Raw genomic sequence first — 23,203 nt, 5'->3', positions numbered from 1 at the left:
GACTAGGAAGGCTTGGTTGCTATTATCATTGCTGATAACTATGCTAATTTTGCTAAGAACAAAAGCTGAGTGTGGTTTTGTGCATATCAGTTTTTTCCTTGTCTTGTCTTTTGCCACGCTAAGACTTATCACCACACTGTGGAAACACAGCCCTTTTTTGGCCATGTCAGATGTAAATTTCTTCCATGCAGAGGGAAGAAATTTGAGTCTTAAACACAACTGAATTAACCACAAATAAATATAGACTACAGAGGCGAAAAAAACATCAGTGCATCAGAGAACTGAAGTAGTAAAGTCACTGTGGCATTCACAGTGGAGATCTTGATGCTAAAGCAATGGGCTGAATGACGTTAACTCATTACTCATTCATGTGTTTTCTAAAACATTGTCTGTACTTCACACATAGTAGTAGAATTGTTTTTAAAAATAAAGCTATTTTACAAGAACTTTATCATGTGAATAATGTTTACCAGCAACACACAACTCTTTTTTGCACTGAATCCTGCGTGCTCAGTTCCTTTACTGTCTTTCCAAAATATCATCCTTTTATCTGGCTAAGCTCCCACTTAAACTGCAAGCAGTGGTGGTTTTTTTGTTTGTTTGTTTTTTGTTCATTTGTTTCAATTCAATGGACAAAAGAAAACAAATTCTGTTAGGTCGAGTTTTACAGCCAGAATTTATTTTCTACAATCCAAATCAGAATGAAATGTTCTATTTCATTTAGGAGTGTTTTTTAAGAGTAACTTAGGAGCATGAGGAATTCTGTGCTTACATTTTATTGTGAATTAAGCCACTGAACAAAACAGGGAAGAGTTTAGATCATGTCTACACTACAGCAGTTAGTTACTGAGTAGAGTACCTGTGCCTTGCCCAATTAACTTGCTCAAGCTCCAAGAGCAACTTGTCAAATCTGTGCAGACAAGATCAGATTGGAAGTTCAAAGAGCACTCTGTACTCTTGTATCTCATAGCTCTGGAGAATTTATGCAGGAACACAGTGATAATACAAGGGGGAGTGGTTTTAAGTTCAAGGTGGGAAGGTTTAGATTGGATGTCAGGGGGAAGTTCTTCACAGAGAAAGTGGTGAGGTGCTAAAACAGGCTGCCCAGAGAGGCAGTGGTCTCTGGTCCAGTTCATCTCTGGAGGTGTTCAAGGCCAGGTTGGATGGGGCCCTGGGCAATCTGGTCTAATGCCAGATCTGGAGGTTAGTGGCCCTGCCTATGGCAGGGGAGTTGGAACATGATGATCCTTGGAGTCCCTTGCAACCCAAGCCATTCTACAATTCTCTGATTCTATGAATACTAGATTCTCCCATTTGGTCATTTATAAGAGGAAAATCACTTTGTGCTTACCACTCAGTTAATTTTAGCATACTCATAAATACTTTACTGAATAGCTGGTATGCTCTTGAAAAAGGAAGCAAAGCCCTGGCCTCTCCTCTAAAGGAAATGGCCACATTGGAAGGCTAGGGAGCTGCAACACCCCCTCAATGCTCTGCTCCCTCCCTTTCTTTTGTCTGGCTCAGCCCCAGTGAATACTGATGTATCCTTTTATGAAATGGCACATTTTGAACAGGGTTGGATACTGCTTCTGCTGCTGAGTAGCTTAGGTCCTGTCTATAAAATAATTCTCACAGGCAGTCCAATTCTCATTGGACATTTGGGGCCAAATCCCAGTGGGCTGCTGACAGAGAGTTTACTGCTCACTTGCTTCCCATGAAAGATATAACGTATTTACCGGAATACAACCCTCCCTCTTTATGCCATTTATGGGAAACACGTCACTCAGAGTTTATCAAGCAGTTAATTTATAACAGGCAAAACCAGAAGACCACTCTTTGGAAGAGCAAATATTTGTAGAAAATCTTCTATACGGGACAGTCACCTTCACATGGTTTTTAAATATAGTTGATTAAGTAACAGAGAAACAACCTAATAGGTAAGTCGAGGTTTATCTGAATGAATAGGATTGTAAAGAAAAGGATTATTTTATTACATATGTTAATATTATTAAGTATGTTATATACAGATAATATTTCTCATATATTCTCTAAATAGGATGATTCAAACGGTTGTAGATCTTGATCAGCATTACAATCTATTGGATGTTTCTCTTACTCCTTCTCTTACTATAACATCTTCAAAAGAAAAAAAAACTGAAAAAGTAACTTTTCTCTATCATGTTTTTATTAACTAAATTTCTACTCCTTTTGTAAAGGAAGCTCTCAAAACTAGCAATAATTCACTAATAACTCTAATTCACTTTAGGAATGTAAAAATGTAAGCTTATAACGTGCAAAAATATCACATTATTGTTACCCAAACTGTTTTTTCCTAGTCCTAGAGGACATATTGTATTTCTAACTGTTACTGAATGACAAAGCTGATGCAATATTTATGGTACATTATTGCAATCTCAGTACTGCAATGACTGTTTAGTGAAATGTTGAGGTTCTTACTCCTGTGATGTGTGTAACATGGGCATTTACATGCATGAGGAAGCAGGATTCTTTCCTTTAGTGCTGAATGGTTGTGGACATGCCTATACACAAGGGCTGGGTTTGCCCGTCTTCTCAGTCTGAAATCCATTTGTGCTGGGACAGCAGAGCAACCTGGATGGCAACTCATGGCATTCCCTATTTGGTTTCCCCATCTCCCTGGGAAGACTTGGTGGCCTTTCTGAGCCAAGTATCAAGCAGTCCTTTCAGAACAAGATACAGCAGTGGCATCTGTCAAGGCCAGCGCTGTCAGGTGTTGCACAGAAATTGCACCGTGCACAGAAGAAAATCACGAATCAGGAGAAAATCACAGAATCGTAGAATAGGTTGGATTGGAAGGGACCTGAAAGCCTTCCCATTTCCAGCCCCCCACCATGGGCTGGTTGCACCCATCCAACCTGGCCCTCAATGCTTCCAGGGATGGGTGGCATCCACAGCTTCACTGGACAGCCTGTGCCAGTGCCTCACTGCCCTCTGTGATGGAATACTATCAGAAGATATGTTTTCCAGTCATTGTGTCAGATCTTGCAGCATCCAGGGTTACCCTTTTGGTGAAGGATTGTTTCCCTGAGGAAGCTTCACATGCTTTCAGGTCCAGAGAGGTCCTTTTTGTTGCCATAGCATTGAGGCAGGAGAAGTACCTTATGCCTATGTAACCTCCCACAGAAGAAGGTGACTACACAATGAATAGAAGTGCTTGGCAATTTAAGAGCTCATAACAGCTTTGCATTATGATAGGTCAGGGAGAGTAAGTGTCCCAAATCTGAAGAAGCAGCTGGTGCACCTTTTGCCAAGGCAGGAGATGAACTCAAGGTAAACCCTTTCCTACATAAAGCTGAGAGCTGGGTTTTCATTTGACTTTTGGAGAAAAGATTAAACACAGATTAAACAAGCATGAAAGCATTCATGATCCACATCTCACTGAAGATAAAGCAAGAGTTAATAGGAAAGAAAAAGGAAGAAAAAATATTCACAGCCACAGTAAGCTCCATATTTTAGTGTTCCCTGACTGCCATGCACTCAAGAGAAGGCACAAAATTCAGAGATCTCACTGCCTCCCCATTAAGTCATTACAGCCCATCTGTGTCACATCAAGTACAGAACGTGACCTATTATCTCCAAGAAAAATAGCATACCACCTGGCTGCCAAAAACACCCTGTGACTTGGCACCCAAATGTCCCTGTACTCACATCAGCGTACCTTTCTGGGATTAACTCCCACAGCCTGAATCAGGCAACTGTGAAATTCAGTTGAACTCTGAATAAATGGCAATCAAATAAAACCAGCTTTCCCATATGCTAAATCACAAATTGTACAATGACTATTATAGAGCTTTAAACAGCCATAGTTAATAGTTGCCATGTGTTTTCTAGATTGTTGAATTGCTTTAATGATGGGCCCTACAATCAATATTTTCCTCTCGGGTTGGACTTTAGGAAAAATTTCTTCACAGAAAGAGAGCCAAGATATTGGTACAGGCTGCTCAGTGAGGTGGTAGAGTCACTGTCCCTGGAGGTGATCAAGAAAAGGGTAAAGGTTGCACTGAGGGGTTCATGGGTTGGTATTTGGACTAGATGACCTTGGAGGTCTTTCCAACCTTGTTAATTCTATGATTCTATCTCTTTTATCTATTATCATGCCACTGTAACACACGGATTCTGTGCAGGCTTAGTGGTCTTATACACTCTGTTCAGTCTGCAGTGGGAAAATTCACCTCCATTCAAGACTTTTTCCATAAAGAGTAATTCAATGCCACTTTATGGGAGCTAAATTTGCATATCACTTTAATGGAAAGATGCATGATGAGTGTATTTGCATTTCATGCTTGAAAAGCATATTTGCATGTTTGATACTAAAGTTTGCCTGAAGCTTTTCTGGAAAATATGTCCAGATCTCTCCAAACATTTTGTTTGGTTATGAGAGAACCTCTGTTAAATTTGCTCAGAATTACAACATCTATAAATTTGTAACCATTGAACAACTGTTTCACCCTCATGCTATTTGACACTGAAACATGGTACTTTCAGGCAGGAGGCAGCACTGACGAACCTGTTCCAGTATTTGCTGGACAATGAAGCATAAAACAACAGGGAATCCTATGTCAAGTGATCAGGAGATTGATCTGAATGGAACAATAAGCAACCTGTATCGGAAGAGAAGTGAATTGAAATTATGAAATGCAATCATTCCTCGTAATGACATTGTATTTCCAGTTCTGAGCTTCATGATTCTTCTAGGGCTTCATGACTATAAGCAGTAACACGAAATTTCATGCTGACCTACTAGAAATAACTGTACATACTGGGCTGTCAGCAGTATGTTAGCAGCTATGGCACCTTCCTCTACATGACATTGAGGTTTAGGCTTCAGCCTTGTTCTCTTGGTGAGATAGAGGTTGGCCTTCCTGATACAGCCACATACTGGCAGGTTATCACCAGGGAGTTGAACACTGTAGCCACAACATTACTTTGAATGCTGCCCTGTGTATTGCACAAAAAGCCTGGAATGTCTTAACAATATTTATTTGGGCTTTCACAGAATTTTGACGTTTCTGATGCTTTTGGCAGTGGAGTGCCAATCATATTCACCGGCAAAAATTTCTTGCATAATTTGTTCCTGCTTCCCCATGGCCACATCAATACACTCCATAGTTACAGAAGTACTTAACCTATTGCTTGTATACAAAGCTACAAGTGATTTAGTGATGCTGTAAAGGAACTAGATAAAAGCTTTTTAATTCTTGTTAAGAGTGTATCTGAAGCCTAGCTCTCCATGATGTATCAAGGAAGAGCTGACCAGCAAGAGTTGTGATTACAGATACCACTAAAATCTATACTCTCATTTTTAGCCCAAACGAATTTTTCTGCAAGTGAACCAAAGAACATGAGAAAGTAAAAAAGTACTCAACCCACTTTTTTTTTAGGATAATAATCTTTCAATAATAGTGTCCCTCAAATAATGTATTTGACAAAGAGCTGCTCGTGCTGCAGTATTATCAGGATCTTTGTTTTATTTCATACATGTGAAAGACAGCTCATCTTGACTATTATTACTGCTTAGTTCCCTACTGAACAATGGATACCTATTTCAAGACCATTTTTTGTACATGGTTAGATGAATGACTGGGTAAAAGTACCATATGCTCAGATTCTGTCTCACCTTAGATCAGCTTTGTGCAATGTATATGTCAGTGGAGTTAATCCTGATTTACTCTGATGAGTTTGGCTTAATATCTTCTCTCTTTTAAAGATATTTTTTTGCCTGATTTTAGTTTTCTACATTACTAGACAAATATATCCTTCTAAAATTTCTCCTGGAAAAACAAGGCATAAGTTAAAGGGCAGAAGTCTGATTTTCAAAGTTTGCAAAGGTGAGCAGTGTGGAATTCCAGAATGCTCCAAGTAATTTAAAAAATGTTTAAAATTTACATAAGTATTTTTCTGATTGGTTCTTCGAATTCAGCACTTCTGGAACAAAACCTAGTGGCTGTAACATGATTTAAGTGTCTGTTTTAATATAACAACACCTAACTATTAAGGACATGTTTTCTGAATTGGCTTTTATCAGATCACATGGTTTTTATGTTTCTCAGATGTTTTTTGTTTTGGTTTGGTTTTTGTTGTTGTTGTTTTGTTTGTTTGTTTGTTTTTGGTTTTCTTTTTCCTAAGGAGTTGAACCTTGTTTGTTGCATTGCCTCCTGCGGTACTGACCCAAAACCAGGCCAGGACCAAATGACTGCACGCACACACCAATATGATGAACAGCAAAATGGCGTTTATTACACGTGAACTCTAGCTTATATAACCTATGTGCTTCGTGTACGCCCCTAAGGCACGTGCCACACATCAATCATAGAGCAGGGAGAGGGCCTATCGCGTCACATCCCGTGGGGGGGTCTCTCAGTCTCGCAGTTGCTGACAACATCTCCCCCTCTCCAAGCTCAAGAAAGTCTACTACAACTCGAGAGGACCCTAACCGCGTACACCCCGAAATCCCCGCATTGCGCCTATACATGCCATTGTCCTCTCGGTTAAGCTTTGCCCCGTTACATCCCGATTCGCAGAATAATCCTACCCTAATAACCCTATAACCTATTAACCTAATGACAACCTATTAACTTAATAATCCTAATGATTTAATCTTAAACGTGAGTTCTACATAAAACTATATATTGCATTCTTAGATGATGCTGATTTGTTCGTCTTAGCATTTGCCATACGAGTCATTTGTCTCAGCATACACTATACTTATATATGTGTAATATACCTATATACCTAATATGACTATATACTTATATACCTATATGCCTATATGTATAATATGACTATAAGCACTAAGCATATTAATGTTAGACCTAATGCAACTATAACTGAATATAGAATAAAGCTAAACAGAGTTAAACATTTCCGTCGCATTGATGAACCATCCCAGAAGCACTTCCCATCAGTGGTGTTCTCCGTCCTTCTTTGCTCTCTCTAAGACGTGATGTCTCTCTCTCTTGTGTCGTGGTGAACAACGATGAAGGCTTTCTGTCCACTGCCTCTGATGTGTTTTAGCAGTTGGTACCTCGTTAGCACGAACACCTTTCTTTTGTGGGTAAGCTGTTCAGGAGCGACTCCTTCTCTTGTTCTTTCGCCGATCTTGTCTGTTGTCTGGGCCTTCCCAGGAGTCAATGCTGTAAAGGGAAGACTTATGTTCCAGTTAGTTCCTTGCTGATGTCTGGCCTAATTTTTCGCGACGGTATCCATACTATTTTTCCCGTTTCACAATGTTTTACTGCTGCATAGCCTCTTCCCCATACCAGAATCATCCAGCCCGCCTCCCATTCTCCACTGTCTGCTTTTATTTTTACTGGAGGCCCTTCGCTCAAGACTTTGGGCTGCCAATGTTTCTGTACAGGGCTTCTACTGCAATCTCCTCGTTCAAAGTGATTCAATGAGTAAATGGCTTTAGATAGAATCTCTGCTTGCCTTTTAACAGGAATTGCACTCTGATACCCTTCTCCCTCACCTAGGACGCGTAACTTTTCCTTGAGGAGGCGATTGGCACGTTCTACAATTGCTTGTCCCTGAGAGTTGCCAGGGATTCCTGTGGAATGAGATATCCCCCAAGCTGTCAGCCATTCCTGGGTCGATTTTGAGATGAAGCAAGACCCGTTATCTGTTTTTATCTGGCTGGGCAACCCCATGGCAGCTATTGCAGTGGCCCAATGACTCTGTGCTGCGGTCGAATTGCACCTTGTATGTTGAGTGACTGATATCATAGAAGAAGCTGTATCTACAGTAACGGCGAGCCATGGACGAGGGGCCATACGGGGTTCCCATGTGAAGTCCGTCTGCCAGATTTGCAATGGCTTTAAGCCACGGGGGTTAACACCTGCACCAATAGTTGGGGCAGAATTGCAATATGGACATGCCTGAACTACATTACGAGCTGTTGGCAAGGGAATAGAACAGGTTCGTGCCAAAGCCTTGGCACCTATATGAAGAGATGCATGAAGATCATGCGCAGTTCTGACAGTGAAGCATGACGTACCTGCAATCTTGTCAGCAACTGCATTACCCATTGTAAAAAACCCTGGAACCTCTGAATGACTGCGGACATGTAGTATAGCCACGGGAGCTGAGCGAGAGGCCAACGCTTCTTCTAACAATCCGGCTGCTGTAGTACTCGGATGTCCTTCTTGACCCATGCGTGCAAGCAGCTTAGCTGCAAAAGCAGAGTCAGTAACTACATTGCATGGAATTTCTTGCCATAGACGAAGTGCTATTGTTACAGCCATAACTTCCAATATTTGTACGCTAACTGTCCGGTCACAAAAAATAGCTGAGCTCCACTTATTGTCTGAGTTTTGCCACACTACAGCTCCTTGTCCAGTAGATGAGGAGGCATCTGTGAACAAGGTCGGTCCTTCCAGAGGGGAAGTTTGAACACGGCATCGGAGGGAAACATGGAGGGGTTTTGCTAGCTCAAAGATAGGCAGAGAGTCAGTATATTCAATTGCACCTCCATATCCCTGTAAAGCTGTAAGAAGGATATCTGGAAGTGGTTGTGTATCACGAAATGAGCTCTGTAGATATATTGCATCAGGTTCTTTTGCAAAGGCTCGCAATGACAGCAATCGAGATTTCTTAAGCAACATTGCTAGAATCTCAAGCCAGGAAGTATAGGCTCGTGTGGGCTGTACGGAAAACAGCCACCATAGAGGTCGGGGCTTAGCATCAAGGGAATGACCTATCACTGCTACCTCGAGAGCCCGATCAGGATCCCATCTCGTTAGGAATGTTCTCATACAATTCTGTAGGATTTCATGCCATGCGGCAGTCATCTCTGGAGTAAGTTCCCTAGGCTCCCTCGGGTTTGATCCCTTAAGCTGATCATGAAAGGGTTTCATAAGCTGAGGTGGGATTCCCAAAGCCCCTCGAATCCACTGGATTGCCCCTACTAACTTCTGCACATCCCACAGGGTGGTAATATGGGGCCGAATATCAAGGCTGATCGGTCGTACGATCTCCGGGCCAAACTTATACCCGAGATATTCAATTCCTGGTCCCCTCTGAGTTTTTTGCTCAGAGATAACAAAACCGGCCGCAGTCAAGGCTTCTGTCAATCGATCTTCTAACATATACAAGCCTAAATAACAAGGGGCTGCAATAACTGATGTGATGTTATCAATGCTAAACAATTAAAGTCTACGATACTGGTAAAGTTATAGACAGAGAGATTACTGATTACTGATTAGAGTGATTGCTGTTAGCTCCAGTGGCACTATCTATGAGTATGAAATTACAAAGATCCTTATACAAACATAACCTTTCCCAATATATACCAACATTGTCTCAGGTACCTGTTGGAATGTACCTCAAAAATGACAAACATTCTATTCAATATCAAGGCAGATGTCTCAAGCCTTGAGAGCATTGCTCTCACAAGCAAATTCTTGTTGCTTGTTCTCCAGGCCTCAATCTGGCCACCTGTCCCTGAAGGGAACCCATTCTGATGCCCACAATGTATACTGCACTGGCTTAAAAACCATGCGCATCAGATTCATTACATCTCGAGGAAAGAGAAGACCTGATGCTGTCAGGACTTCTAATGCATTTAAAGCAAGGAGTGATTTCAATCCCTGTTTCTCTACACAATCTATCAGGTGTGTGATGTCTTTCGGATTGAGGGGTACCCCTTCTGGGATTCTGTTACTGTTCCCTACTACCAGGAAGATCTCCAGTACTTTTCCTTCCTCTAACAGGCTAGATCTAAACTTTCCACAATCTGTTAGTGCATCTCTCTTAACTCCTAAATGCAAATTCACCTCTCTCCTTTCGCTATCCTTTTCAGTCACAGCTGGAAGCTGCGGGCTCCGCACCCCTCCCCTCAGACCCATCTCCCTTTGATCATGCACTGACTGTTGTAGAGGCTTCTGATTGGTTGCATACACACTCAATCTTGTGAAAGGATGTGTGGGTCGAATCAGTGGGTCTGAATGCTGTGGCAGGGAGTGGGTCCGGAGGCTCTCGTCATTTTGTCTTTCTCCTACGGGTGCAACCTGAGCAGACAGCGCTGCCCACACGCCACCTACTCCTTCAGGCGCGATCAGGGTGGACAGTGCTGGCCGGACGTTATCATCCGAGTGCCTGTAAGTTACATCGCTTCCCTTTCTCTCTGCTGTTCTTTCTTCTACCGCCTCTCTAACTTTTGACCAATCCGTACCCAGACCTTTCCCGCAGTCCCCACCCCCCTGGGTGTTACTGCATTCCACCTCCTGAGAAGAGACAGCAAGTGTCCCATCCCAGCTCACTTCTTTCCCTGCCCCCGCAGGTGGTATTGGATTACACAGAGAAGGATACAGCGGTTGTCGTGGATACGGCTGGGGAGTTTCAACGACCTTGGATTCCTGCACTTGGCCGGTGTTGCATGATAAAAGTGCAGACAGTTTAGCGCAGTCTTCTTCTACTTGTTTATGCGAAGCTGAAGCCAAGGGGGGAGCGAAGGGGGGTGCCGAAGGTGCGGACGAGATGTTAGTCGCCATAGCTGAGGGCATATTTGCGGTGTTCTCTTCCTCAGGGGACCTGCAAGAAAGTACGCTTCCCGCGCCACTTCTCTCGGTGTTAGTAAATTCCAAACCCATCATAACGCGTGCAGTCTCAGGAATTCTATCTTCTTCTCTAGCGGCTTTAAGAGCCCCAAGAATTAACCCCCAGACTTTTAGCTCCGCTGCTTTTTGCTCCTCTATCGCACGCTGCGCAAGCGTGGATGTAAACTGATCCCATTTATCAGGATCTAAAATGTCCTGAGAGGAGGGAAGATTCCACTCCTTTTCCAGGCGAATAAGTACAACTGAAATGTCCTTCTTAGAAGGGGCATTCCTGCTGTGATAGTCCTTACAGAACTGAAGGACCAACTTAATAACTTGATCCATCACCAGCGCGGCACTGATGTCCCGAATTCGAGAGCGACCTGCCACCAACCACAGGCTATCCCCACCCTCGAACTTCCACAGCAGCCAGCTGCTGCAGGCACGCCCTTAGGCGAAATACCGCAACACCACGGTCTTCCACGGCCAACCCGTAATTACCTCATTACGGCATTGGAAATTCCGCAGGCACGCAGGAGACTTTAACGCAAGTTGGCTTCTCATGCAAGGGGGATCCTCACAAGTGGGTTCCGCACTGGTTCCTCACACGGGGCACCAATGTTGCATTGCCTCCTGCGGTACTGACCCAAAACCAGGCCAGGACCAAATGACTGCACGCACACACCAATATGATGAACAGCAAAATGGCGTTTATTACACGTGAACTCTAGCTTATATAACCTATGTGCTTCGTGTACGCCCCTAAGGCACGTGCCACACATCAATCATAGAGCAGGGAGAGGGCCTATCGCGTCACATCCCGTGGGGGGGTCTCTCAGTCTCGCAGTTGCTGACAACACTTGTTGATGTAGCATGCCACTGATATAAAACACCTGAGGTAACAAATGAATGAGCAATGGAATGGTAACTCTCAGGTCACTACCAATAGATGGATCTCATAAGAATGGCAACCATGATTAAGACCCATACATAAAAGGAGATTACAAGTCACTTGTCAGTGGCAATGAAGAACAGGAAGTTACAGGTCTCATCTTCTCAGTAGATCACCCTTAGTCTTTGTCAGAACCATTCAGGGAAAATGCCATTTCTGACATTTGTTGCCTGGAGAGCTTGTACTCCCAGATGACATCAGTTTCTAAAGGAATTAGAAATTACAAGGGAAAATCAGTGAAATACTTCCAAATTGAACTGCCAATAGCAGATCATAGCATTCTGTCTGAATTCTTTTACTAAATTTAGAAATTTCTCTCTTCCACTGGTCTAAATTTGATCCTTCAGATAGGAACATATTAGGTTTACAGTATATGTACTGAATATTTAGAAATATCACCTTGCTACATCCATGACCTTTGTGTTGTGAATCAAATAAACTAAAAAATCACTAAGTTGCTCTCTTTTTTCCCCATTCTTTTTTACTAGGGGGAAGAAAGAAAAAGGAGAAAAAAAAAGAAAAAAGCTCATTATTGGATACCAACATGAAAATTGGAATTTATCTACTTCTTTTATGTGAAATCTGTTTTGAAATCAGCAAGGCTGACATCAAACCTAAATCTCCAAAGAAGGACAAGAGGCTGAATTTCTCAGGAAAAAATAAAAACCTCAGTATTTCTGAAGAATGGAATCAACATAAAAATGACTCCGAGACTTTGCAAGAGGAAAGTTTTGAAGAGCTTACTCTTCACAATTTCACTGAAAAGACAGCAAATTTTGGATTTAATCTCTACCGAAAAATTGCAATGAAACTTGATAACAATATAATTATCTCTCCCCTTTCTGTATCAACCCTCATGGCTACATATTTGCTGGCAGCTGAAGGGGAAACACACAGACAAATAGCAAAAGCTCTAAACCTTCATCCTTTGGAGCATAGAGATCGCCATTATTTACCAGCACTGTTTAAGCAACTGAAAGATAACATCTCAATGAATGAAGAACTTCTCTTTGTGCAAGGTATTCTTTCTTTTATCCAAAAGGACTTTGTAGTCAAGGAAGATTTCCTCAACTTATCTAAGCAGTACTTTGATATGGAATTCCTGCGTGTAAACTTTCAAAACATCACACAAGCGAAGTTTGTTATAAATCAAAACATTAAACAAAGGACCAAAGGAAAAATATCAGAGCTTTTTGAAGAAGTTGACAGACATTCTAAACTGCTACTTTTGGACTACATTTTTTTTAAAGGTAACTATTGTTTTCATTCTGGAAAACTGCTATTTATTAGAATGAACAGAACTCTGACTTTACCAACATCAAGGGAAGCTTAAATTAATTAACATTTCCTGCTCTGCCTACATCTCTAAATAGATTTACTGTCTTCTAATAAGATTATTTAACAGGAAATTATTTTTCATGATAGGGAACCACTATTCTTCTATGTTTTCTTCCACACAACAGAGTCATAAAGAACAAAAGGCCCTGTATCAATTCCATGAACAATCCTTCTTCGTGATTAAGTTTTAATTTTTTACTCGCCACTGAAATGAAATCCTAATCATAACAGCTTGTTAAATACAAGGTACTGGGCATAAAAAACAATTGTCTGACCTTCCATAGTGCACAAGTTAATGAGAACAGAAATTGCTTCTCTCTTCCAATCAAGAACCTTTTTCCTTGAGAGAAACCAGAGACAAAGGGCTCCCTGATGGTGACAGAGGCCCACATTTGACTGCAAACAGCTGTATGAATGCCAGAGGTACCAGGTTAGGTAAAAGTAATGCTGAAGAGCTAGACAGCAAAAGAGAAGAGAGGAATGCTGAGCAGAGAACCCATGCTTAAGCCTGCTGCAGTCCAAGGCACTCAGGAAAGTGGAAACCCCACTAAAATAAACATGTATGAGAACAAATTAAATTACCTTGCAGCCATAAATCTATTTATTCTCTTAGATTCAAAAGATTGCAGTTTATCCAATGCTGAGTTTACTTTCCCTTGCAGAAAACCAGAGAAAAGAAATAAATGGCTGTGATACAGTTTGAGTGAGAGTGCAGAAATCAGAATCAATTGCCTAAAAGAGGTCACATTCAAAAGCACCTTCTTAGACAATGCACTGCTGAATTCCCATTGAAGAGATCGTATAATTACTTAAAAACAGGATGTTGAACAGCTGGTAGAAATTTTCAGAAAAGATGTCATGTTAATAAAAGACAGATGCTCAGATGGCATTCTAAACTTGCTGGTTCTGAACACAGATGGGTTCTGAATTTGACTGGCAATGAAACCATCATAGAATAATATTTCCCTCCTTTCCCTACAACTGAAGCAGTTAATCTGGTGCATTTTCCTGCTGTAAAAATTTTTAAGAACATTCACTAAGTATACTGCAGTTATCATCCAGTTGTCCCAGACACAAATGACACCCACTTTAACTTGCTGCAGAAGGGATTCTACGTTTTTTTAAAAGGCTTCTGAAAATTTTGTTGAACCAGTCTGAATAATTATTTCATTTTTCTTTCTCCAGGAAAGTGGCTATATCCATTTAATTCAAAATTCACAGAAATTGAAACTTTCCACATAAACAAATACAGAAGTGTGCAAGTACCAATGATGTTCAAGTCAGATAAAGTAAATTCAATGTATGATGAGAATTTAAGGTGCAATGTGATAAAACTACCCTACAAAGGCAAAGCCTACATGCTAATTGTCATCCCAGAAAAGGGGGAAGATTATGTTTCACTTGAAGACCATTTGACAATGGAGCTTGTGGAATCCTGGCTTGCAAACATGAAGAGCAGGTACTACTTTGACACACATCAGCCCTCGTGTTTTTTATTTCCACTGCAACAAAAAAAAAAAAAAGCAGAACAATGATTATCTGTTCTGAAAAAGCTTCAGCTCTGAGGTGATAAGTCTATTGGTCATCTCAGTTAGAAACACCTCTGAGGGCATTGCCAAATTTTGCCATATGCCTTCTCTCTTGAAATTCTGCACAGCCAGGCAATTTGCATCATAAATGTCTGTACTAATATTTATGAAATACATATAAAAATGTGTATATTAATGGAACTTTACTTATCAATGAAAAGAGTAATGGATAAATTTGAGTCTGAAAATGTAAAAACAAATTACTCCTATTAAATGTAACTCCTGAAGTGACAGGCCTCTCCAGTGGTCAATAACTGAAAGTGTCATCCCAGCATTAGGGCACTAGAAGTGCTCATGAAAGTGTATAAAAACTGAGAAGAAAATTATTTCTAGCATCTTTGACATTCAACAAAGTAAAAAAGATATTCTGGCAGCCTAAATTCCAGCTGAGAATCTTTAACCTTTGCCTCTTGTTTTTACTGTTTGTGTAAAGCTTAATTCCACATCTTTCAGCAATAACTTACTATATATCTGAAGTTTTTTTTTTCTTTTTTTAAACAGAAATATGGATATTTCATTTCCAAAGTTCAAATTAGAACAAAAATATAAAATGAAGAAATGGCTTTATGCTCTTGGAATTAAAAATCTCTTTGCACGTACAGCAGATCTTAGTCATCTCACAGATCAAAAATACATAACAGTCTCCCAGGTAAGCCTACTAAAATTATTTGCTATTTGGATTGTAGTAACAGAGGGTCCATATACTATGTCATACAGACCCACTATTAGGAAAGAACCTCACCTGACAAGCATGTGGAATCTGCACATCCTATACAGCATGCATCCCTCTATAGAAGTATGCAGCTTGTCATAGAGAAACAGAACCTGAAAGCATCATCACAACACAATTGTATTCCAACCCGTACCAAATGGACTGCTTCATACACTGTAATTTATAAAGATCAATACTGTAAACAGGTAAGTTTAAGTCCCAAAAACTCTAAAACAAGTACAGTTTTTCAAAACTGTGCTGGCCATGTCTTAAAAAACAACTGCAACAACAAAAAAGACTCACCTTTCTGAGAAAACTGATCACAGAAAAAATAAACATCCAGTGAATAAAATTGCAGTGATGTTCAGTTTCGAATAAACTGTTTAACATTTGTGAATTGCAATGGCAATTTGCAGCACTTTTCTCCTTTCCTTTTGACCTATAACTATTCCTTGTTGTTTTCAGCAGTTCACTTTGTGTTACCATGAAGTGATCTTGCTTGAAGAGTACTTGCTGATATTAGAAGCAATATATACATCACCTACAAAGTGCCAGTCAGACTAGCTATCTTCATTAATTAAGGATATTTAGCAGAGAGCTTGACACTAGCAAAGCCTTTCAACTACCTTGACATAAATCATTCCTAGAATTCCTGGACATCAGTAATTCCTAGAGTCTGGGAGTTAGGAATGCACAAGTTGCCTAGGCAGGTCACCAATACAGACCCAAATAAAGGAGAAGTTCTCAGAGGTGCATGCAGGCTGAAAGAAAGAAAAGGGAAAAGAATCAAATCCTGCTGGGCTCTGTCTGCAGTCCTAAGACCAATCCAAGACCATAGTTCAGGGCTGTCCATATTTACTCAGTGCTAACAACTGCGAGAATTAGAAATACACAGGAGAAATACAAGACTGGTGCATTTGCCTAACCTCTCACAAAATCAACTGTGGATGACAATTCACAGCCAGCAATTAAGAATTTGCAAGAAATGAAATCACGCCTCCCACTTTTGTGAAAATTTTGTACAGTATCAAAGAGGAGCACTGTACAAATGCATCGGCTGTTTCACGCCACCAGCTTCAAGAACAAGATCTAGAAGTGAAGCCTCAGGATTGTGGAAAAGTGTAACGATCTGAACCCTAATTATTGCAGTCATGATGGCCACACTGACTCCTGTTTATGAAGAAGACAGCATATGTAGTACCAGTAACACACAGTGCTAGATTGCAGACCTACTTGTTGTAACCCTCAGGAGAGGCCTATTTCAATTGAATCCCTGGCATTTTGAAATTTATTCTTCATGTTTCCATTTATTTCTGTCATTTATTTTATCTCTGCACTGCATTTCAGGTTGTCCAAAAGGCAGTCATTGAAGTGGATGAAAAAGGAACTGAGGCTGCAGCAGCTACTGGGTCTGAAATAATTGCATTCTCAGCACCTCCTGTCATAAAAGTGGACAGACCATTTCTTTTTATGATTTTTGAAGAAACTTTTAAAACTTTACTTTTCATTGGCAGGGTAGTTGATCCAACAGAAATGTGAATAAAAGTAATGGTTTTTATTGTGGCACGTAAGAGGCTTTATTTTTATTTTCTTTAAACTATTATTTACATTAGAATTAAAGGCGAAGTATGAAAATGTGAAAACCTGTTTTGTCTCTCCACCTAGAAGTAGGTCATCCTAGTAATATTTCAATGTCTATGTGACAAGATCAATGCATGAGGATATAAAATGACAAAAGTATTTCTTGTAAAAGCTATCAGGCAAATTAGAAAGAAACAAACAAAACATACAGAACTAAACTTTCAAAATTCAAAATTTTAATGACAAATCTGAATGAAAATCAAAGATTCATATGCCAAGTTATTCAGAAAGATCATTCCCAAGCACTGCAGCTTGATATTACTTAGTACTATCTTCTGTTGTACTGAAGCGTAAGAGCCTTACATTGGTGTCAGCCATTTTTTGCCACTTACAACAACAGAAGCAGGAACAAGCCTGCTTCTTAAAAAGGATTTACAGCCCCTGTACAGAGATCTTTATTTCTATAGAAATCGTCTATCATGAAGTCTGCGTTGTCCAGGAGACTGACTTCTTCCAAAACGTTTCAAATTACTTCATGATGTGCCTGCTTTTAAAATATTCTTTCTCCAAAAGACAAAATAATTCCGAATATTATTCAGGTATTCATAACGCTAATCTGGATCTCTCCTAAATGCAGAATTTCTGTGTGTATTATCGTCTAGATATTAGAGAGAATGAGGACGTGGCACTCTACACTTAAATGAAGACAGAGTTTGGTAGGAAAAAACATACCTCCACAAAACTGGAATAAAACTCTTCACATAGCTTGGAAACACCTTTTGGATTTCAGGGTCAAATATTTCTGAAAACCATTGCAAATCACCTTACTCAAGTAGTGCAGTGACTCCAACAGAGCACTTACAGAAAGAACAGCCAGATCATGAATATTTAGTACATTTTAATTGAGTCCTATGTATAACTTTGAAACAATGCAAAAAAAAAAGCTACTCCTAACTATGTAACTAAAAGACCTAAGCTTACATATTTCCCCAAAAAAGCTGTCCAAATAGGTACAAAAGAGTTTGGTGCAGATGACAGGGTAAAAATAGGGTAAAGCTGGCAAACATCTCTAAAAATAAAAACTCAGAAACAATTAGTTGTCCACTTACAGTAACTCAGACATTACTGTAAGCCACTCACAAAAGGAATTGCGGAGGAGACTCTGGTACCTGATTTCACTAAAAAGGCATATCTAATCTAACTGCACACAGCGGGATGTATGTACCCAGAAATAAGAATCACTGCTTCCTGCCTCAGAACAATTAGCAGAATGAATGCTGCTATAGTCATCACTTCACAGCTGAGCCGTGCTGGTGTTGTGAGCTGCAGGTAAAACAATGCTGCAAACTGGGAAGTACTGGTGACATCCAACTGAAGTAACACAGGAAGGGCTGATGGAAGGATTCACAGGACACCAGGAGTACTATATAAGGAAGACACACAGTCCGAAAAAAAGACTTAAAAGAGCATTGAAATATTACACAGTGGGATTTTAATATGTGGTAGGGTTATTGAGTGGAGAATTAAATAAAGTTGTTAAAAAAAGACACACAAATGACAGTAACAAGAAATAGATGACAGACAAAGACTGTCATCTATTGTACTTATATATATATATACTTATACATATACTTATAGAGGGGAGAAATAGCTTGGGTTCAAATCTAGGAAGTCACTAACTGTTCTGATGTGTTTAATAAACGTATCTGAGTGCCAAACAGTTACAGACCCTGTTCTACAGCTGAGTACTGCTGATTTGATTGTTGTCAGAAGACAAAATGAGAACACTGAGCAGTCTCTGGTGCCCAAGGATCACAGCTGTTGAGGCAACAAGCCCTGGGAAAGTGTCTGTTTGCATCAGGGAAACAGAAGCCAAACCTAAGAAGAGCCAGCACATCTGCATCACCGAATGTCAAAAACATCACCATACTTGAGGCAGCTTTTAAAGGAATCTGATTAGCAGGAACCTACACCAAGCTGCAGCACAAACTGAAACTTGAGTTTTTCCACAGAATCCAAACCATGTTTATGACCAGAAAAAGAGAAAACACTTAAATCCAACTGTGGACTAAGAGGCTGAAGTATTTAGATAATAAAACGCTGCTAAATAAAGCGTCTTGCACTTCACCCAGGACAGCATAAATCTAGCATTATTACTATGTTAAATAAATATTTTCCATAGGTAAATGCTTTTATTTTAGTTATAAAAGATGCCCTGAGAAAAAATATTTATTTCAAGAACATGCATGTACAGCATTGTCCTAGTTTTATTTTGAATAAACTCATCATTCATATTGTTACATTATAAAAAGTAACCACACACGCATATGCATTCACAAATTGGATCATCTTTATCATACACCAACAGAGTTAAAAAAGCAGTTATTTCTTATATTAATATATTTATGTTGCTTCCATTTTGAAATAGAGAAGCTGACAATAGCTTCATATGCTCTCTCTCAAGTATTAACGTAAATAGAACTTTTTAAAATAGAATTGAATGTTTTTCCACAGACATATTTTGATAGAAACATTAGCATTAATGCAGATGACATCACTGAAGCATGATTGCTTGCAATAACAGCTAATTAAAAACTAGATTCATCATTATAAATTATTCAAGTGAAAATACAATTTGAAATACTAAAAATTAAAGCAAGTATACAACAAAACTTATGAAATAAAACGTTTTTTAAATATCATCTGGAGACATCTCCTTTTAGACTGCTACGAAACTTACACAGAATTTCTATGAACTTTACTTTGTACGTGTAAAAAACTTTACCTTCAAAATCACAGTACAATGCTACTGAAGTTTGTGTTTTATCTATATAAAACTGATCAATGGGTCTGGATTTTGATCTTAAATTAGGTTTGAAAGATCTTTAAGATGTAGGATTGCTTTTTCATATTCATGACAATTCCTTCTATTTCTTGAATAAAATATGGATGTTAAGAATTAATAAAATTGTGAATTGATTTGATTAAGTAATGGATATGTGCATTCTAAATCCAAGAATTTGAACTACAAAGGCATAACTGAAGAAATCAAAATCCTCTCTTTAGCTACAGCAGTGAAAAGCACATAGCTGAAATTGCATTTCATTACATTTCACTACAACATTAGAAGTCTGCAACCATTACATCACTTATTTTACAACTTGGGATTTTGTTTAAAAGTTAAAAGGTCTTAACATTGCAAGATGCGTTTGGTCACCCCAGGCATTACAGTCCCATGTGCTGCTCCAGGCTATCACTTGAAATTTCTGCTTCCAGCAGTCACCCATTCTCTTCTTAACCCGTCAGAAGATCTAGGAGTTTGACTTTCTGTTTTTTCTTCAAGCAAAAGAAAAAACACAATAAGTTGTTGCTATATTATAAAGTAAAGCAATACGTGTTATTGTGTATTTTATTATAACTAATCAGTGGAAGAACTATGTAATCACATGCTCAACTTCCTGAAGCAATTATGACTGTGTGAAAGACATCACTTAAGGATATTTATGCTTAAAATTGTTATGCACCACTGTGGATGTCTTACAGATGAGTTGTAGAAATCTAATAAAATATTGATATTACTTTATCATTAAGCTATTTATTTCAATGCAATAATAAATCTACTCCCACCTTTTAAAGGATGGAAAATCCATATTTGTCATTCTCAAAGTTAATTTCCACTGTTTTAATTGGAAGATTCACTGTTTTAATTGGAAGATTAATAAAATCCAAAGACTTACTGCGTGTCTATAGACAAGATGCAAAATGATACTTATAAAGCTGGATATTTTTATTGGTAAATCTATAAAGTACTGAAAAATACCAGCTTTTACCAAATGTACATTGAAATCAGTCCTGTAACAGTATTATAATTTCAAGCAGAATATCAGTTCTCATTCATCAATGAAAATATTTGAAAGAAAACAGTAAAGCAAAGCAGTACAACAAGAGATTAGAATTCTTTATGGACCTTGGTACTTGCAAATCTTCTCAATTTCTGCTCCGAAATGACTTATGTTCTAACTGGACACTCCTTAACAGAAAGTCAAATCAGTACACTGTGATTGCGAATTGGCTTACATAAGGTCTCTTGTGGGACAAAATACTCAACCAATGTTCTTTATGACTCTTTCTATTCCATAAGGTGCTTAAAATCAGGCACTCATCTCTTCTGTGGCTCCACCACTATTGTGTACAGGTATGTCCTTCAGCATAATTCTTTCATTTTCTGCTGCCTGCGTATTACTAAAGGTCTGGCAAACAACACCAAATCTAATGGCCATTTTCCTGCTACCTGCCTGTGAACACTAGAGCAGGCCTTATTAATTTTTTTTTTCTTCCAATTATACTATTTTCAAAGAAGAGGGAACATATTAATCTGCATACAATTCTCTGAAGTAGAAGTAATATGGAAAGTAAAGACCTCCATTAAGCACCAAATTAACTTTGCATTTTGAAAAGTTCCTATAACAGTATGAACACGTGAAATACAGGAAACGAGAATTCTTCAACACTACAAGTACACTTGTCAGAAGTGAACCTTTGCAGATATCCATTAGAACAGTTTTATGGAAAAAATGAAAAATAACGTTTTGCCCAAATATACATCCTTTTAACTAAGAATCACTACTTCTATTTGTTAGTATTTAATTATTCAACAACAGAATGTTGCCTGTTCTTCCATTCTTTACAGACACAAGTAATTAAGTAAAAAACCACACATATTACAAAGTCCCTTATTCATTCAGCAGAGACAATAAACTAAAAAATTAGGACTTGTCAGAATAAGATAATCAGTGCAATATTTAACGAGGACATGCGTAAATTTACATCATGATACAGTATAAATATATGCTCAATTATTTTCACACAAGTTTTCTGCTTTAATAAGTGTATAGATGAGATGACACTCATTTACAAGCACCCCTTCAATTGAAACTCTTACATAATTGTCATATTGTTCTCTCAGTAAGAATTATTTCTTTCAATAGAATATATATTTTGATATTCATTTCTTTCTTCATTTAACTTAGAAAACATTGAAGCAGACTTTTTTGGTTATTTTTTGGGTTGTTTTTTTTTTTTGTTGTTGTTCTTGAGGTTATACATATTTCAGAAAAACTTTTCCTAAGCAAAGCTCCAGAATTGTTTTTCTGATCAAAAGAAATATAGAAAGAAGTACACCTAAACATATCTGTGGCCAAGAAGGTCACAAGGATGCATTTGCAAGTGTTGATCTGCCTACAGAGGGACCTGGACAGACTGGATCGATGGGCCAAGGTTAACTATATGAGTTTCAATAGGGCCAAGTGTTGAGTCCTGCATTTTGGTCACAACAACCCCAGGCAATCCTACAGGCTTGGGGAAGAGTGGCTGGAAATCTGCCTGATGGAAAGGGACCTTGGTGTACTGATGGACAGTCAGCTGAATATGAACCAGCAGTGTGCCCAGGTGGCCAAGAAGGCCGATGGCATCCTGTCTTGTACCAGGAATGGAGTGGTGAGCAGGACTGGGGAAGCAATCCTGTCCCTGACTTGGCATTGGTCAGGCCTCACCTTGAGTACGGCGTTCAGTTTTGGGCATTTCAGTACAGAAAGGACAGTGGGGTGATGGAGCAGGTCCAAAGAAGGGCAACAAGGCTGGTGAAGGGCTTGGAGAATATGGCCTATGAGGAGAGACTGAAGGAACTGGGGCAGTTCAGTCTGGGGAAAAGCAGGCTGAGGGGAGACCTTATTACTCTCTTCCAGTACCTGAAAGGTGCTTACTTTTATACCTGAAAGTAAGAAAGTAGTTGGTCTCTTCTCACTGGTGACAGGTGACAGGATGAAGGGAAATGGCCTCAAATTGCACCAAGGTAAATTTAGGTTGGATATCAGGAAAATCTTGTTTACAGAAAGGGTTGTTAAGCACTGGAATAAGCTCCCCAGGGAGGTGGTTGAGTCACCATCCCTGGATGTGTTTAAAAACCGTTTGGATGTGGTGCTCAGGGACATGATTTAGTGGGGTGTTGTTAGAGTTAGGGTAGTATGATTAGGTTGTAGTTGGACTCGATGATCTTTAAGGTCTTTTCCAACTTGAGCGATTCTATGATTTACCATTAACCACTCCTGAATTTGCACTTTTTACTATTTCCTTGTAGAACTGTCCCAATTTTTTTTAATGGAAACAATTAATTACTCAACCAGATTACAAAAGAGAAACTGACTCTACAGTGCAACAGACACTATGCTAACTTGAGAGATGCATTTTCCCATAAGAACATAGAAATTAAAACTCATGTTCAGAACTAAATGTAGGTCATCCTAAGCCCTTTCTTCTCTCTCTAAAAATGTTTTTCGTTCCCTGGTATATCCTCTTGCTTTCTGACACTAAGCATTTTTGGGACTTTCTGAATCAAAGAAAGCATTAGATCATTGTGCTTAACGAGATACCAACTTTCAAATAGTCTGTTAAGGTATTCATG

At 39.2% G+C, this 23,203-nt stretch overlaps 2 protein-coding genes across 3 annotated transcripts in view; one reads left to right on the top strand and one right to left on the bottom strand.

Moving 5' to 3' along the window:
• The first annotated feature begins 1,827 nt into the window (after window positions 1–1,827).
• Window positions 1,828–16,829, top strand: SERPINA10 (serpin family A member 10). Its single transcript, XM_048947884.1, has 5 exons — window positions 1,828–1,937; window positions 12,012–12,773; window positions 14,047–14,320; window positions 14,952–15,099; window positions 16,510–16,829. The coding sequence occupies exons 2-5, from the start codon at window positions 12,068–12,070 to the stop codon at window positions 16,699–16,701; spliced, it is 1,320 nt and encodes a 439-aa protein (XP_048803841.1). The 5' UTR covers window positions 1,828–1,937; window positions 12,012–12,067; the 3' UTR covers window positions 16,702–16,829.
• PPP4R4 (protein phosphatase 4 regulatory subunit 4) overlaps window positions 16,712–23,203 on the bottom strand; it is a 65,200-nt gene continuing 58,708 nt past the window's right edge. For both annotated transcript variants that reach the window (XM_048947882.1, XM_048947883.1), the window contains one exon: window positions 16,712–20,079. In XM_048947882.1, the coding sequence (XP_048803839.1) occupies window positions 20,055–20,079 (25 nt within the window). In that variant the 3' untranslated portion in view covers window positions 16,712–20,054. The remainder of the gene's footprint in view (window positions 20,080–23,203) is intronic.

This window comes from Lagopus muta, chromosome 6, assembly GCF_023343835.1.
Source record: "Lagopus muta isolate bLagMut1 chromosome 6, bLagMut1 primary, whole genome shotgun sequence".
Taxonomy (NCBI): Eukaryota; Metazoa; Chordata; class Aves; order Galliformes; family Phasianidae; genus Lagopus; species Lagopus muta.
Note: the sequence above shows the minus strand (reverse complement) of the source record. Positions and strands in the feature narration are given on the sequence as shown.

Coding starts and splice junctions, on each gene's coding strand:
- SERPINA10 (XM_048947884.1), top strand. CDS start 12,068: ATGAAAATTGGAATTTATCTACTTCTTTTATGTGAAATCTGTTTTGAA. Junction 12,774..14,046: donor GGACTACATTTTTTTTAAAG/GTAACTATTGTT, acceptor TTCTTTCTCCAG/GAAAGTGGCTATATCCATTT. Junction 15,100..16,509: donor AATACATAACAGTCTCCCAG/GTAAGCCTACTA, acceptor ACTGCATTTCAG/GTTGTCCAAAAGGCAGTCAT.